This window comes from Marmota marmota, unplaced genomic scaffold, assembly GCF_001458135.2.
Source record: "Marmota marmota marmota unplaced genomic scaffold, marMar, whole genome shotgun sequence".
NCBI classification, from domain to species: domain Eukaryota; kingdom Metazoa; phylum Chordata; class Mammalia; order Rodentia; family Sciuridae; genus Marmota; species Marmota marmota.
In genome coordinates, this window is record NW_025999962.1 from 3,133,686 (window position 1) to 3,151,422 (window position 17,737).

A 17,737-nucleotide genomic window follows, 5' to 3' on the forward strand; every position below is an offset into this window, starting at 1 on the left:
TTTTTTTTTTTTTTTTTTTTTTTTTTTTTTTTTTTTGATGTGAGGGTTTGGTGCTACATAAATGCTTTAGGTGATCATTTCCATATGTATAAAACAGAGATCACTAAAATTCAGGGATGTTAAATGATTTGCCCTGGTGTAGTACCTAATAATCGGAGAAATCTGGAATTTATATTTTCATATATATATGTATGTATACATATATATTTTTTAGTTATAGATGGACCCAATACCTTTATTTTATTTGTTTTTATTTTTATTTGGTGCTCAGGATTGAATCCAGTGCCTCATGCATGCTAGGCAAGCGCTCTACCACTGAGTCACAACCCCAGCTCCAGAAATCTGGAATTTAGATCCATTTGTTTATTTTGTTAAACTTAGACCTTTTAATGCTCTGCAGTAGCTGCTTAGAAGAAACAAGTGATCTTCCTAGAACTTCTCAGTCCCATGCATTTTTCATCTCAAGGAGACAGAACTACTCAGACATGTTTTGGCTATATTTCACTTCCATTGGGAGGCCTGATTTCTTTGGCATAGGAAGGGATTCTTATCCAAAGACTGAATACCTTTCTCTCTTTTCTTTTCCAGGAAAATCTAATGTAATGGATGCACTTAGTTTTGTAATGGGAGAGAAAACGGCTAATTTAAGAGTGAAAAATATTCAAGAACTTATTCATGGAGCACATATTGGAAAACCAGTTTCTTCTTCTGCAAGTGTAAAGATTGTATATGTGGAGGAAAGTGGAGAAGAGAAGACATTTGCAAGAATCATTCGAGGTACCTTTGCCATTTGGTTTTTCAGGAGTAAGTTATAAGGCCTGCTTTCCTGTATGCAGGCTGTGACTGTTCCACTGGCAGCATGAGCTAGAGGCTCTTCTTCCTCAGAAGCATGCACATGACAACCTATTTTATTCTCTACTTAGACTTTTCCTTAAGTAGATAGGCTTACTTATTTAGGTCTCTCCTGACAAATAGCATTTTTATACCTGAATATTTGAATAAGATGAAGGAGAGAGCCCACCTGTAAGAAGTCATGTAAGTTCTTTCTCAGGTTATTTATCTATTTTGGTGATGAATTAATTGTTTGCATATTTGGGGCTTGTATAGATAGTTTTTTTCCTATCATGAAAAAGCAACTAGAGTGAAATGTTTTCATTTGTATTTTGTGATTTGTTTATGAATCTTCTGTGTTCGCTGCATAAGCAAAATTTAGAGTCATTTATATACATTTTTATTGTATGCTAGGATTTTATTTACTCTGTAAATAGGTGTGTATTTTATTTTTTCAATTGTTTCAGTTTTTATTCAGGTCCACTACAACAGTTTTAATGTATAAGTACTGTCTTATTGTCTTCCCCCAAATTCAATCACAGCTGGTTTTAGAGATTCCTGTTATATACTTGTACCTTAATGTGTAATTTAAATATTTTACCACTTATCATCCAGACATATTCATTGGCTAGTTTTATTACTTTCCTTTGGATTTTTAATCATTTATTTATTTAATTTTTTAAGATGGTATTTCAAAACAAATAGCCTGGGTTGTTGTCCAGACTGGCCTCAAGCTCCTGGGCTCAAATGATCCTCCTGCTTTAGCCTCCTAAGGAGCTAGGGCTCTGGTCCATGCCACTGCACCTGGCTTTCTTTGAATTTTTAACTTCAAAAGCCTTTATCTCATTAAAGATTCTGTTGCCTACCCCATACAGAAGTTTCCATCTTGCTTTGCAGCTCTCGTACTCCTTCATAGTTAGCCACTGTGTCACATATATTTATTTTTATTTTACTTGCATATCTCATATTTGTTTGTCTCCCTAACTAGGATATAAACTTCTTGAAATCAGACTTTGTTCTGTTTTGTTTGCCATTATAAAATATTCCTTGGCATGTAATAGACACTTGGCCTTTGCATTCATTAACAGGTATGTTATTGCATGACTGGCCATTTCAGTAAGAAAAATAGTTTGTATCAGCCTTTATTCTATTTCAGGGGGATGTTCTGAATTTCATTTTGATGATAACCCTGTGAGTCGTTCTGCTTACATAGCAGAGTTGGAAAAGATAGGCATAATAGTCAAAGCACGGAACTGTCTAGTTTTCCAGGTAAGTAGCTGCCGTGCTTTGTGTGGTTCATTGTTTCAAAAAGACATCACTGTATTTTACATGTTATGCTCTACTATTTTTAACAGGGAACTGTAGAGTCTATTTCCATGAAAAAACCCAAAGAAAGAACCCAATTTTTTGAAGAAATCAGCACTTCAGGAGAGCTTATAGGAGAATATGAGGAAAAGAAAAGAAAGTTACAAAAAGCTGAAGAAGATGCACAATTTAATTTTAATAAGAAAAAAAATGTAGCCGCAGAGCGCAAGCATGCAAAATTAGAGAAAGAAGAGGTAAGGTGTCCTGAAATGTAACCAGTTAAGTAAGTGTTAGATATGAAAGCTTTCTGTAGAAGTTGTTGGGTACCAAGAAGTTGCCTGGGGTACCAAGACTATTCCTTTTGTAATAGAAAACAAATGAAAACAAATTTTTTTTTGATGGGTGTAGCAGTACTAGGAGTTGAACTTGGGGCCTCACACATGCTAAGCTAGTGCTCTATCACTGAGCTGTATCCCCAACCCAGGGGATGTCCAGGCTGGTCTCAGACTTGGAATCCTCCTGCCTTAAGAATCACAAGTTTAAAACCAGCCTGGGCAACTTAGCTAGACCCTGTCTCAAAATAAAAAATAAAAGGGGCTGGCTGGGAATGTAGGTCAGTGGTAGAGTGTCCCTGGGTTCAATCCCCAGTACTACAAAACAAAACTAAACCTGTAGTAGCCCCATTAGTTTTTATCAGTAGAAAAATTACTTCTTGCAGTAATTTTACCTGTAATCATTAATTTAAAGTTGATCGCTAGGAGCCCTGTAATCATAAAGTCTGTTTAGTTTATATATGAGGAAGCTAATGCCAGGCTGATGGAGTTGCCATGACAAATTGGTGGACTGCCATACTCACAGGTCAAGACGATAGGATGAGGACCCAGATTGGCAGGTGCCACTTCATTATTATTCCTACCATACTACTAAGGGCATGAACACAAAATCATTTACTGGTTTAGAAACGAACAAAGAAATCCTTTTCAATTTTAATGCTATTTTGGGAAGAATACTGTTTCTTAATGACATAAATCAAAATTCACTAGACATGGTATGTTGGTACAATAGTTGAGTTCATGAAAGGTCAGCTTAAGTATTCTCCTTTTTTAACTTCCATTGAATTATACTGTTTTTTAGGCAGAACGTTATCAAAGTCTCCTTGAAGAACTGAAAATAAACAAGATACAACTGCAGCTTTTTCAACTTTATCATAATGAGAAAAAAATTCATTTTCTGAACACTGAGTTAGAGCATGTAAATAGGGATTTGAGTGTCATAAAAGAGTCTCTTTCTCATCATGAAAACATAGTTAAAGCCAAGAAAAAGGAACATGGAATGCTAACTAGACAACTACAACAAACAGAAAAAGAATTGAAGTGAGTTTTTTAAAATAGTTTTTTAAAATATGGTTTTTTAAAACCATATTAATGGTTCAATTTTATGTAGATTGATAGAGCAAATAAAAGTATGTGACACTTTGAAAGTTGATTTTTAAAAATAGTTTTTTACTATGAAATACTTTTAAATTACATAAAAATTATCAAGATAGTAAAGAAAGTTTTCCTATTCCCTCTTTCAATTTCTCCTTTTATTAACACCTTACAGTAGTATGCCATATTTGTCAGAATCAATAAACCAACTTTGACACATTTATTATTAATTAAAGACTATGGTAGTCATATTTTCTTAGTGTTTGCCTAACATCCTTTTTCTGACCTGGAAAATCACATTAAATTTATTTGTCTCCTTGGGTTCCTCTGGACTCTACAATTTCTCACACTTTCTTGGTTTTGATGAGCTCAGCAGTTTTGAGTATTTGCCCAGAATTTTTGAAGAATATCCCTTAATTGGGATTTGTCTGATAGTTTCTAATAACTAGACTGGCATTATGGGTTTTAGGGAGGAGGACCACAGAAGTAAAATGTCATTCTCCTCACATTATATCAGGATATCAACATATTATATGTTCTGTGACATATATCCTGTATCATATCAACATGACATCACTGTTCATGTTGACCTTGATCACCTATTCAAAATAGTTCTTGTCAGCTTTCTCCATTATGAAGCTATTCCTCTCCCAACTCCCCTGCCTTTCAACATTATAATCTTTGGAAGGAAATCACTGTGCATGGCCCACACTTAAGGGCAGAGTATCTATATAACTCATTAGGAATTCTGTACAGGAGATTCATCTCCTATTTATTCAATTATTTATATCCATATGGACTTAGGATATTTTATATCTGGAGTTATAATCTAATCCTATGTTATTTATTTATTTTTACCTAGACCCAACTGTTAGCCAGTTGAGAACTCTTTGAGTTGGTTCTTGTGTTCCTTTGATGTATCCCTATAATTGTGATTGTTTTTGGTGTTGGGGGTGCACTTCTTTACTTTCTGGCAGTACAATATGCTCCAGGCTTGTTTTATATGAGGCAGTCCTAGCATTAGCCTGCCCAGCTTGTCTGAGCCTGCCCTAGACCTAGGACTAGTCATTTCTCCAGAGTCTTGGCCCCTTTTTTTGAAGAATGCTATTAGGATCCAACATGTGCATGCTAGATGTGCTTGTGCTCCCGGGGTGTCTTTGCTTCTAGGCTTTCTCAGCTGACAGAATTAGGAAATGTATGTGTGTATACTAACTCTTGTATATTTACGTTTCTGTAAGTAATTCCACAAAAGAAAGCATGTATCTCCATTAAGATAAACATGAATTTATACCTGATACCTCCCTACAGTAATCTATTACCACGTTCATCATTTTTCCCTTACGTCTATCTAAAACTTTCCTTTTCAGCAGTGAGAAACCTTGACTTCCACCTTTAGACATCCATTTGTTTAATTGTTCAATTTCAGTAATCATGGGAATCAATATCTGAAAGACTAACCCATACCCTGGTGGGAAGCAGTTTTATAACTAATGTACAATACTTGTGTACTCTTTTAGTTTTCTGACAGACTCCAAAATTACTTAGACCCACACTTTTTCCTTCTACTCTTTCAATAAAGTTGTTTCATGTATTTGTAGTATAGTTAGATTCTTTTGTTATGTTCTATATTTCATCTGGTATCCCTCAGCCTCATAAGTGATTTTTTAAATTTGTTCACATTAAGGTTCATTCTTGATGCTGTATAGTTCCATAGTTTTTGGCAGATGCATTATTTAACTGCTCTTTTTAAAAATGCCTATGCTTCTGATTTTGCCCAATCTCTGACAATTACTGATCTGCTTAAGTCTCTGAAAGTTAATTTTTTTAATTTAGTTTTGAATGTGATTTGTCAAAAGAACTTCCCTTTCTATATTAAAAATTAATTTTTTAGAAAAACAAGCTTTCTTTTCCCCTTTTAGGTCTCTTGAAGCACTTTTAAATCAGAAGAGGCCTCAGTACATTAAAGCCAAAGAAAACACTTCTCATCACCTCAAGAAATTGGATGTGTCTAAGAAATCAATAAAGGACAGTGAAAGACAGTGTTCCAAACAGGAAGATGACATAAGAGCCCTAGAAACAGAACTGGTTGATTTAGATAGTGCTTGGAGAAATTTTGAAAAGCAGATTGAGGAAGAAATCTTACATAAAGGGCGAGACATTGAACTGGAAGCTAGTCAGGTGAAAAAATCAACATAGTAGAGATCTTTTTTCTCTTATTTCTTCTTTTATTAGAAGAAATTAAAGGATGACCTCTGATATTTTAAGAGAATATCCTTGGGATGTAAATTATGGGAATTTAAAGTTTTCATCTGAATATGGAATATAAATTTGATCTTTAAACTAGTTTCCCTTTATGTGATTAGATGGTGTAATGAGTTTATTGAAGTCTTAGAAAATAAGATTACCTGGTATAATTTTATAATGAAAGTCAGGTCATTCAGTTATTTTAAAGGTAAAACTATTTTCTGTCATATAAAATAAGATGTTTGAGCCTGAGATTTCACAGGAGGGAAACTGGTTACTTAAGGTGATTTAAAATGTTAAGTGATGAATTAATATCTAACTTAGTACAATATACAAGATTTAACTATAATAAATCAGTAACAAATAACCAAAAGTATATAATGGAGTTTTCTAACATTCTCTCAACCAAATTCTTAGCATTTATCTCTTTCATTAATTTTTATGATAATCTGACATCACAGTATACATAAATAATAATTGTGACTATATAAATAGAAGAGATGTATCGTTTTCTCTAGATCCCCTTTCTCTCTTAAGATTTTCTGACAGATATTATTTTAGAGGTCTTGTTTTGAATATTTTGTTGCTCTATCTAAAGAGTTTAAAGAAGGGGGCTTTTATACTATATTCACATATTTTACCTGAAGAATTATGATCTAATTTATATAAAACTATTTCTGATAGATTAATTACCTGCTAGTACAGGATGTCATACAAAGACTTTTCTCATGCTTCTTTAAGTGAGTTAAAATGTTTCAATGCTGTTTATACAGCTGGATCGTTATAAAGAACTTAAGGAACAAGTAAGGAAGAAAGTAGCTATAATGACTCAACAACTGGAAAAGCTGCAGTGGGAACAGAAGGCAGAGAAAGAAAGACTGACTTTTGAAAAGAGGAGGCATGGAGAAGTTCAGGTACTCTTGGATTGTGTAGTAATTATTTATAATTATTCTCAGTGAAATGTTATTTCCTTAACTCTTCAACATGTAAATGGATTTAGATCAATCATAAGCAATTTTTAAAATTCTGAGGGGGTGGGTCCCTGAGTTTAATCCCCAGCACAGGGTGTCGGGGGAAGCTCTCTGGATTATTTGTTGTGCTGCTTAGTATTATTATTTAGGTGCTCTTCTATGGTAAAATAAGAGTAGACTCTGCTATCATTCATGTATTTAGTAAGCATTTCTTTGCATCTGTGAGTGATGGACATGGTCAGAAGATACAGTCTCTGTTCTTATGTGTATTTTAGGCCAGTGCATTTAGGAGAAAGTTACATGTAGGGAAAAATATAAGTAGAATTATAGAGATAATGCAGAGTCGTTTGAAAGCATTAAGGACAAATACATTTGGCCCTCCATATCTCTGGGTTCCACATCCATGGGTTCAACTAACTGAGGATTGAAAATATTTGAGGAAAAGATATGTGTTTACTGAGCATTTACAGATTTTTGGGTTATTATTCCATAAGCAGTACATAATAACTGCTGTTTACATAACTGTGTTATATTAGGTATTATAAATATTCTTGAGAGGATTTAATGTTTATAGGAGGAGGTATGCAGATTGTATGCAAATACTGTGTCATTTTATATAAGAGGCTTTAATCTGCAGATTATGGTATCCATAGTAGTTTCTGGAACCAATTCCCTGTGGATTCAAAGGATGACAGTAGCCCAAGAAAAACTAGTTATTCTACATTAGGAGTCACTATCAAGACAGCATTATGGTGTTCTGTCTCAGAGTAAGGCATGGTTAGCTTCCAGCTGGTCTTATTCTTTACTTAATGTGTGTAATCTCGATAAATAATTATTATTAATTTCCTGGGTTTTGATTTCTGTACTGGTACAATATGGATGGTGATTGACAGATTGAATAGATTCTTCATGTCTCTCTTTGTAAAGACTAAAAGTTGGGATAAAAATTATTACTGTTGCACATAAACAAAAATAACAATTCATTATATATAGAGTCTCTGGGCCATCCTGATATCCTGATACTATAATGTAGTGTTTATATGAATATACCATGTGCCAACCACAGCTGTAAACCAAATATACTTACCTTACAAGGTAGACATTAGTATTATTAAATTTCCATCCTTATTTTTCCTCTTGCCTATACTCACTGCCCTGGTGATCCATAGTCACACACCTTTTTTCTTTTCTTTTTTTTTTTTTTTTGGTGGGAGAGACTACTGGGGTTTGAACAAAGAGGCTCTTTACCTGAGCTACATCCTCAATTTTTTTTTTTTGTAGTTTTAGATGGACAGAACGTATTTATTTTATTTGTTAATTGTTTTGTGGTGCTAAGGATGGAACCCAGTGCCTCATGCATGGTAGACAAGCGCTTTGCCACTGAGCTACACCTCAGACCTCATCCTTAGCTCTTTTTTAATTTTTAATTTTAAGAAATATTCTTACTAAGTTGCTTGAGGCTGGCCTTGAACTTGCAATCTTCCTGCCTCAGCCTCCCAAGCTACTGGGATTACAGGTACGTGCTATTGTGGGTGGTGTCACCCAGCTTTTAAAAACTACACTGAAAATTTTTATCACCAGCTCAGGCCTTCTTTTTTATTAAAAAAATGTATTTATTTGTTTTTAGTTATAGGTAGACTCGATACCTTTATTTTATTTATTTTTTAATGTGGTGTTGAGGATTGAACCCAGTGCCTCACGCATGTTAGGCAAGTGCTCTGCCTCTGCCTGAGCCACAACCTCAGCCCCAGCTCAGACCTTCCAAACTCCACTTTTGTGTACATCCAGCTGCTTCCTCAGTGTCTCCATTTAGACAATGATAGACATCTCAACCTTAGATCCCAAACTGGACTTCTGATCTTCCCACCCAGGTGTCTCCACAGTAGTCTTTACCATCAGAGTCCTTAACTCCTACCCCCATTTTTCTCATTTTTTTTTCTCCTCTATAATCTGGTAGTCCTGGCTTCCTGGAATGTATCCAACATGTTTCTGCCTGAGGGCATTTGCATTGCTCATTTTTTTTTTCCTGGAACATGCTTTTCTACATTTCTTCATTTTCAACTCCCTTGCCTCCTTCAAGCCTTTTCGCAAATGTTACCTTGACGTTGTCATCCCCACTGTGTTTCTGCTCTCCTTTCCCTGTTCTGTCTATCCCATGGCATTAATCTCCTAACAAAATTGTGTTTACTTGCTTTATTTGCCTGCCTTTACCCCTTAGCAGGTGAACTCCACGAGGATGTGTATTTTTATCTGTTTTGCTCACAGATACATCTCAGGCACCTACAAACAAAAGCACAGGATGATTAAGTTATGTGACTGAGGTCATTTTGTTTCTAGAATGAATCCCTAACTCACTAAAGTGTACCGTTCTGGTATTTTTATGATTTGGCAGATGAAAATACAATATGAAAAGTGGGTGTGTGGCAGTACTGTGAGTAGAAGAGGGTGTTTGTGCAAGGAAAAAAAATAATTTTAAAAACTTTTATTTAATTGTACACTTTTCATCTTATCAAATCATACATTGATTTCTGAAAATACCCAGTGCACATTTTTGCCTTTGTGCATGTGGATTTCTTTTGGGGATAACCTACTCCTCTGTACAGGTTAGATTCTGTAGTTACCCATACCACCAAATCTTCATTTGCCCTCCTTTTCTCTCTACCTTACTACAGAAAAAAATGTTGTCTTCTTATAATTACTCATTGCTCTTAATCTGCAACTAAGGGCTATTATCAGATTATATAAAAATTATATAATTATAGATAATTGGTTCAGCTCTATCAAACTGGAAGCTTCTTAAAGGAAGGATGCATAATTGTGTCCATTGTAAACCTTTCACGTAGTGAGTTCAGTCACCTGGAATATCCATCTCCTAGCCTTTATTCTGGCCACTTCCCAGACAGGAAGCCAGCTGCAGACTGTGATAGTTCCTCTATCCAGTTTCATTTTCCATGGTTTTATTTACCCATGATCTGCCATCGTTCAAAACCATGAAATTCTAGAAATAATTCATAAGTTTTAAATAACTTATTATAATATAGTTATAATTGTTCTGTTTTATTATTTACTGTATTATTCTCTTACTATGTCTAACTTATACATAATTATAGGAAAAAATGGCATGTATAGAATTCAATACTATCCATGGTTTTGGCATCCAGAACACCTTAGAACACTCCACTCCCTCCCTGAGAAAAGGGAGCCTGTGCCCCAGGGTTTGGATTTAATGATAAAGGACCAATAGAGCAAGACTTTGGGGAGTCCTGCACTGCACCTGTTAGTTGCTCTACAGGTTCCTTGTTACTGTGACACTAAACTTCTCTACTGTAATTATGTATGTAATTGTCTGTTTTTCCCACCAGATATTAGTCCTTGAGTGCAGAGACTGTCCTGTTCATTATTGTTCTGTAGTTGCTACCACATGGTGTCCATGAATAAATATTTATTGACTGATTTAGTTTGAAGGACAGATAGGAGATACACAGGTATTTGAAAATCGTCCTCTTGGAGTTTGAATTTACCAGAGTGAAGTCACTGGAGATCAAATATTTAGCACATGGAAGAATAAGGATTTGAACCTTGATATGTGTGGCTTCAAAACTCTATATCACATTTCCATCTCAAGATTAAAATTTACTTTCATAAACACTTTCATATTTGGTATATGATATTTCAAATTTATATCAACTTATGATACAGTAAGTTGTAGGCATGTAATTGTATTGGTTTGGAATTGCTGTAATTGATTTCAGGTTTCATTTCCTATTTTAGGGAAATCTAAAACAAATAAAAGAACAAATAGAAGATCATAAAAAACGAATAGAGAAGTTGGAGGAGTATACAAAGACATGCATGTAGGTAGAGAGAAAACGTCTTACAGCTTTCTTCTCTCTCCAGTATATTTCTATACATCAAATGAATGCCAGCCCTGTGTTAGATATTCTCATTCCATTGTTTTTCATTCCATTATAGATTGTTAAAGATTAACAATCTTTATTAACGATTGCTTATTAACAATTTTACTTAGCCACGTAATAAGTAAAATGCTTAAATTTTGAAAATATAAACATTTAGCAGTAGTGAAACTTAAATTCCCCAGTTATGTTATGAAGTCAAATATAACCTAGATATTATGCCACTGAGGATTTCTTTTTAATTGGTATTTCTTATTAGTAAACTCATAATGATTTTTCTGGTTATAGTGAGCTATTCTTACTTTTTTCATATCCAGAAATATGTAGTTTTGAATCAACAAAGAATTATCAAACGCTCTTTTGCCCATATTTGATGTTAGGCATATTTTTATCCTTTAAAAATTGATAGATGGGCTGGGGCTGGGGCTCAGCATTAGCACACTTGCCTGGCTTGTGTGAAGTGCTGGGTTCAATTCTCAGCACTACATATATATAAAAATAAATAAATAAATAAATAAATAAAGAATAAAAAGGTCTATCAACAATTAAAAAATATTTTTAAAAGATCGATAGAACACTAAGTATGGTGGTGCATGCCTGTAATCCCAGTAGCTTGGGAGGCTGAGACAGGAGGATCTCAAGTTCATAGCCAGCCTCGGCAACAGCAAGGTGCTAAGCAACTCAGACCCTGTCTCTAAATAAAATACAAAATAGGACTGGGGATGTGGCTCAGTGCCCAGTGCCCCTGAGTTTCATCCGTGGTACCTCCACCCTAAAAAAATTGATAGAGCACTACCATATTTTTCTGCAGTGGCAGACAAAGCTATGATGTATCTGGTATTTCTTTTTGCTATAATGCAGGGATTGCCTAAAAGAGAAGAAACAGCAAGAGGAAAACCTTGTGGATGAAATTGGAAAAACAAAATCAAGAATGTCTGAAGTTAATGAAGAGCTGAATCTTATTAGAAGTGAATTGCAGAATGCTGGAATTGATACCCATGAGGGAAGACGTCAGCAAAAGAGAGCAGAAGTTCTGGAGCACCTTAAAAGACTTTACCCAGATTCAGTGGTAATTATAACAAGGCAGAGCACTCTCATTTGGTGAAAATAATCTTAGCTGGGATTAGAAATATTACCATTATTATGAAGCAAAATTATTTAATTTTGTATTTGACTATTATAAATAATAATAGTCAAATATAAAATTTGACTATTATTATTTTAATAATTATAATAATTTATTTCACAGTAAATAATTAGGGTTAGATGTGAATAACTTCTAGTTCATGTCTACAGATACATGACTATTAGCGGGAGTATTGACATGAACACCGTACCAGCAAACACATATGCCAGTATCCCACATATGGCTGTGAAGCAGTTTGAGTCCCTTAACCAGCTGCAAACCTCTTGTTCTTCACAGTTTCAGTTTTTTAAAATATGTTTTTAGTAGTCTCATTGGCATGTTTTTAATTTTCTGTCCACTCTAATATTGCAAAGTATGTTTCATTGGCCAAAATCCAATCATCTGTTGTTTGGAGTGTTAGTCTCACAGCATTATTTTCTTGGGTTTCAGGGGTCTGGCATCTGACTCTTGTCATTAACATCAGTGTACCCTGTGCATGCCTTGTTTGGTGATGGCCTATTTTCATCACTTGACACTGCTAGCCATCGCTCTATTTCAGAACACCTACCCTTGACTTCCTTGACACTACTGCTCTCATGGTTTGCTTCCTGCCTCTCTGTATACCTATCTTCTCCTTTACCTCATCTTTTTTGGTTTTCCAACTCTTATATGTTGTCTTTGACTTCTGGATAATGATTGAGCTAGATCACAGAATCTCATTCCCTCAATTCATAGAAAAAATAATAAAAACTAATTTGAAGAAAAAGCTCAAAAAAAAGAAAAAGCCAAACAACCTAATGCCATAAATTTCAAAAAATGATAGGGGGAAAAAAAAGACTGAAGTATACCATTGCTTGTCTGAACTCTGCAGAAGCCAAACTGATGAACTGACTAATTTCTAAGAATTTTCCCAGTACCTATTAAGATCTAGCAAGAAGCAAATGTATATATTTGTTTCCTTTTCCTCTTCTAACTGGAGGGAGTTAGATTTAAAAACTGGTGAATCAGGGAATGTAAACCTCTGATGCTCTCTGATGGAAATGAAGACTTTAGGGCTCCTCATTGAGAGGCCTTTTAAAATCCCTTTCTTCCAAATGAGGTTTGTCTTCCTATCCCAAGGGAGAAGGATACTAATTAAAAACTCAAGAGAGAGCCAGGAGTGATGGTACACACCTGTAATCCCAGCAGCTCTGGAGGCTGAGGCAGGAGGATCATGAGTTCAAAGCCAGCCTTTGCGAAAGCAAGGCGCTAAGCAACTCAGTGAGACCCTGTCTCTAAGTAAAATACAAAATAGGGTTGGAGACGAGGCTCAGTGGTTGAGTGGCCCTGAGTTCAATCCTGATACCCTCCCCTCCCTCAAAAACAACAACAACAACAAAAAACCATCTGGAGTGTTAGTCTCACAGAAAGCAGAAATAGGTAAGTAAAGTGTTTTCTTACAAAGCATTGGCTGAGAGCGCTCACATGCCCTGCCTTCCAAGCCCTTGGGTTTTAGGAAAGTGAGTAGGATGGGAAGTAGGTGTTCCATCACTTACTGTCCAGAGGAGATGGCATCTCAGTTCTGTGGGAAAGAAATCTAGAAGTTATCCATCAGTAGTGGAGTGATCTGAACAGAACTGCCCACATTACACAAAGCAAGGTAGAAAGGATCACCATGGCAGCTATCAGCATATACTCAAAAGAGAAAAAAAGTATTTGAAAATATTTAGAAGCCAAAGAGCCCTGTCCATACAGTTATAGAACAAAATCCCCCATAAGTGTTTTGTGCTGTGGACAACATTCAAATGTAAGCTAAAACTATAGAATGGAAAAAAATCAAGATCAAACATTATTACTAAATACTCCCATTTAATTAAAAACTAACAGAAAAATTAGAAGTAGCAAGGAATACTAGTAAAGTAATAGTGGAAAGGAGGAGATTATACAGCTGAAAAATCGACTCAAAAGAAAGACTTGAGAAAAAGGGGAACAAAAGAAAAACAAAGAGGTTTAAACAATGAAAGCAGAGAGAATAAATATGAAAGAGTGATGGTCTCTCAGGAAATCAGTATGCCTCAGGGAGAACCAACAACCGAAGAAAGAGCCCGAAGATATAAAGTTAAATCTTCAGCTACTCTAAGGCCTGCTACTCTAAGTACCCTAGTGCTGTCAGCTGCTGCAAGAAGTGTCTTTTTTTGTGAAAAGCCTTTCCTAACCTCTTGGGCCAACCTGGTCCCTGTTATGTTCCCTCAGAACACTCTTAGTGTCTAACTCTGTTTTATACATTCATGTTATTGTTGATTATTTACGTCTTTCTTCCTTAGTAGACTAAACATTTTAGGAGGCCAGAGAATATCTTTTGTTCAGTAATGTCTTCCTCAGTCCCTGCACATTGTAGGTGCCTTGTAGATTCTTATCTAATAAATAGGGGAATAAACTCATATTATTTAATTACTGTACTTCTATAAAATATTTTAATACTTTGGTAAAGCTAGTCCTTCTTCATTACTCTTCTTAAATGAAGTGTGACATGCCTAAATGGGCATTTATTTCATAATGAAAGTTAGGTCCATTTGAATGAGACTCCATTATTACATGTATAATTTTATAAAATTAGTTTTGTCTGTTTCTTTGTTACATTATAAATCAATGATTATATGTTTCTCACTAATGTATTTGTTATTCTCTCCTTTTTTGGAACCTGCTAAGTTTGGAAGACTGCTTGACCTGTGTCATCCTATTCATAAGAAATACCAGCTGGCTGTGACTAAGCTTTTTGGCCGGTACATGATTGCCATTGTTGTAGTGTCTGAAAAGGTAGCAAGAGATTGTATTCGATTTCTGAAGGAGGAAAGAGCCGAACCTGAGACGTTCCTTGCTCTAGATTATCTTGATGTAAGAAAGTTGTAATGTTTAGTATCAAGTAGTGGTAAAATCTCATCTGTTAAAACATATCTTTATTGCTTACAACTATGGTAGCTATGGGAAAAAAAACAATATCTTGGGTGCCACTTAGCCAGTATTCAAACAGCTGGTGTTAATTAATGTATTGACAAATGAAGGATAATAGCAAGTGGCTGCTATCTTGACATCCCATCATTTCCCCTGATCTAGTTTTGCCATAAATCCACCTTCATGTCTAATTCCATTGCTCTTAGAGTGCACACTCTGCCTACTAGCCAACAGTGTATTTTGTTCTACAGCAGAATATGGGAGATGGATAAGACATATAGTCTGTTGGTCAAATGCCAGCTCAGCCCGTTGTAAATATTTGATCTAGTATCTCAGCTCTGGCAGAGCAGGCTAAATTTTGAGCCTTGAAGTGTGTATTTAGATGCCTAAGCACATCCAGAATCTAAATTCCTGAGCAGGAACTCTCATATGAGTTATACCCTTTAGTGATTGTTTTCCTTGCCTACTAAGGAAAATGTTCTGTTTGGTCCAGTGCTGAAGACTGAACTGCAGGCCAAGGATACAGTGGTTAAGAGCACATGCCCTTAGGGCTGGGGATGTGGCTCAAGTGGTGACCCGCTTGCCTGGCATGCGCGGGGTGCTGGGTTCGATCCTCAGCACCACGTAAAAATAAAATAAAGATGTTGTGTCCACTGAAAAATAAACAAACAAACAAACAAACAAATAAATAAAAAGAGCACATGCTCTAGAATTGGACTGTCCTGAGTGAATCTCAACCCTATTCCTAAATAGCTCTCACTGACTTATTTCCAAATTTCTGAGTTTTGGTTTTTTCATCTGTGGAATAAAGTAATAAGTCCTTACCTTATTGGAGGATTTCAAGGAGTCATTATGTGCAAACTGCCTGGCACAGCCCCTACACAAAGCCGGGACAGCAAACACTAGCTGATGGTACTCATGACCAGACCTGCCTTTTCTGCTACCACACTTTTTTCTATTCTGCTAACTAAAACTACTTATCCTAATTCATCTGCATTTTAAAATCCTGTTTTATTTATTCCTCACTTAAAATTTTTTCAAAACCAACTTATTTTTTAAAAGTCTGATATAGAGATATACCAGATATAAAGGGAATACTTCTATCCTCTCATTGCCTGATTCTTTTATAGTACTACTTTAGATTGCTTTTCCATGCACTCAGTTTGTTTAAATATGTATTCCCAACCTATATTTATATATGTGTAAATACATGCATTTCCAAAACTACGTGTGTGTATACATACATAAAACAAAAAGGTGTTTGTATGTAGGGTTTTGCTTTGTTCTATTTAACAAAAGCAAGGATTCTAGTAATACATTGCAGATACTCAGGGGCCAAGCCTGAAAGTCATGTCTAAGAAGGTCTGAAGGATTTCCTGATCATCCAAGTCTAAAGAGTTAATTTTAAGACCCATAGTGTTTGCTACCTTTTTGAAAAATATCTAAGTGAATCTTGTTTTCCACTAGATTTTATGATTTAGACAGCAATGAAACATTTGTATGCATTGTTATATCCCAACTAGTTAGCGACAAGGGTTGAATATATAAGTTATATACAACTTCTGGCTTTTGGTGAAGTTATTGTATTTTTAAAAGATACTGGATAAGACAATGTGGGATATAATTTATTATATCCTTGTCAAACTTTTATCACATACAACTGCATACTGTTAACATTTTGCTGTTATGCTTCTGTATGTATTGTAAGAAAGAACATAAATGAGCATTTGGCTTTCATTTTACTGTAACTAGTATATAAAGTATTTTTTAAATCTTTCAGATCAAGCCAATCAATGAAAGACTAAGAGAGATCAAAGGCTGTAAAATGATGATTGATGTCATAAAAACTCAGTTTCCTCAGCTGAAGAAGGTGATTCAGTTTGTGTGTGGAAATGGCCTTGTGTGCGAGACTGTGGAAGAAGCAAGACATGTTGCATTCGATGGACCTGAAAGGCGAAAAGTAAGAGACTTGGTCCCACTTAGATAAGTCACAGCAGTATTCACAGGCTGCATTCCACACAGATCTTTATATATGCTTTCATATGTTCTGTTTTATAAGCAAAACCAGCAGGGAACCTAAGATGGTCATGGTATCAGTTTTTATAATGTTCATTTGAGTTTTGAAAATATTGTAGCCAAGTGTGGTGGCATATATCTATAAATCCAAGCTATTCTGGAAGCTAAGGCAGGAGGCTTACAAATTTGAGGCCAGCCTGGGGAACTTAGTGAGGCCTTATCTTAAAGAACTGGAAATGCAGCTCAGTGGTAAAGTGCTTGCCTAGCAAGTGCGAGGTGTAAGGTTCAATACCTAGTACCACAGAAAAAAAAAAAAGAAATGAAAAATTTTAACTTCTGCTGTATCTCAACATCATAAACTATGTTTTAGAAATTAGATTTTAAATCCTGTTTGATTTATTCCTCATTTAAAATTTTTTCAAAGCAAAGTCTGATATAGAGATATACCAGATATAAAGGGAGTTTTATAAATTTTATATATATATGGCAGTTTTTAAAATTTTATATAAAATAATATATAATATAACATGGTATACAAATCTGCTGAACCCCAGATTTTCCTTGAATTTTCCTGTAGTACATGTGTTGTTGTTGTTTTTTTTTTTTAACACCATAAAATGTGGCATTTGGCAATTTGTGTCTGATTCAGATTGTTTTATTTATTTTTTTTAATTTTTTATTGTTGGTTGTTCAAAACATTACAAATTTCTTGATATATCATATTTCACACTTTGAGTCAAGTGGGTTATGAACTCCCATTTTTACCCCATAAACAGATTGCAGAATTACATCAGTTACACATCCATTGATTTACATATTGCCATACTAGTGTCTGTTGTGTTCTGCTGCCTTTCCTATCCTCTACTATCCCCCCTCCCCTCCCCTCAGTACATGTGTTTTTGAAAGTAGGAAAGATTTTGGTGTTTACGTTCTGGCTTAATTCTTACATAACTTAAGAGGGGATCCTAACTC

General features: G+C 35.1%; 1 protein-coding gene across 1 annotated transcript in view; it reads left to right on the forward strand.

The window, feature by feature from the left end:
• The first annotated feature begins 591 nt into the window (after window positions 1-591).
• Window positions 592-17,737, forward strand: part of Smc1b (structural maintenance of chromosomes 1B) — a 61,172-nt gene continuing 44,026 nt past the window's right edge. Inside the window, exons 1-10 of the mRNA XM_015501739.2 lie at window positions 592-777; window positions 1,988-2,100; window positions 2,187-2,390; window positions 3,271-3,509; window positions 5,483-5,741; window positions 6,581-6,721; window positions 10,550-10,632; window positions 11,554-11,761; window positions 14,507-14,692; window positions 16,530-16,709. Of these exons, the coding sequence (XP_015357225.1) occupies window positions 603-777; window positions 1,988-2,100; window positions 2,187-2,390; window positions 3,271-3,509; window positions 5,483-5,741; window positions 6,581-6,721; window positions 10,550-10,632; window positions 11,554-11,761; window positions 14,507-14,692; window positions 16,530-16,709 (1,788 nt within the window). The 5' untranslated portion in view covers window positions 592-602. The remainder of the gene's footprint in view (window positions 778-1,987; window positions 2,101-2,186; window positions 2,391-3,270; window positions 3,510-5,482; window positions 5,742-6,580; window positions 6,722-10,549; window positions 10,633-11,553; window positions 11,762-14,506; window positions 14,693-16,529; window positions 16,710-17,737) is intronic.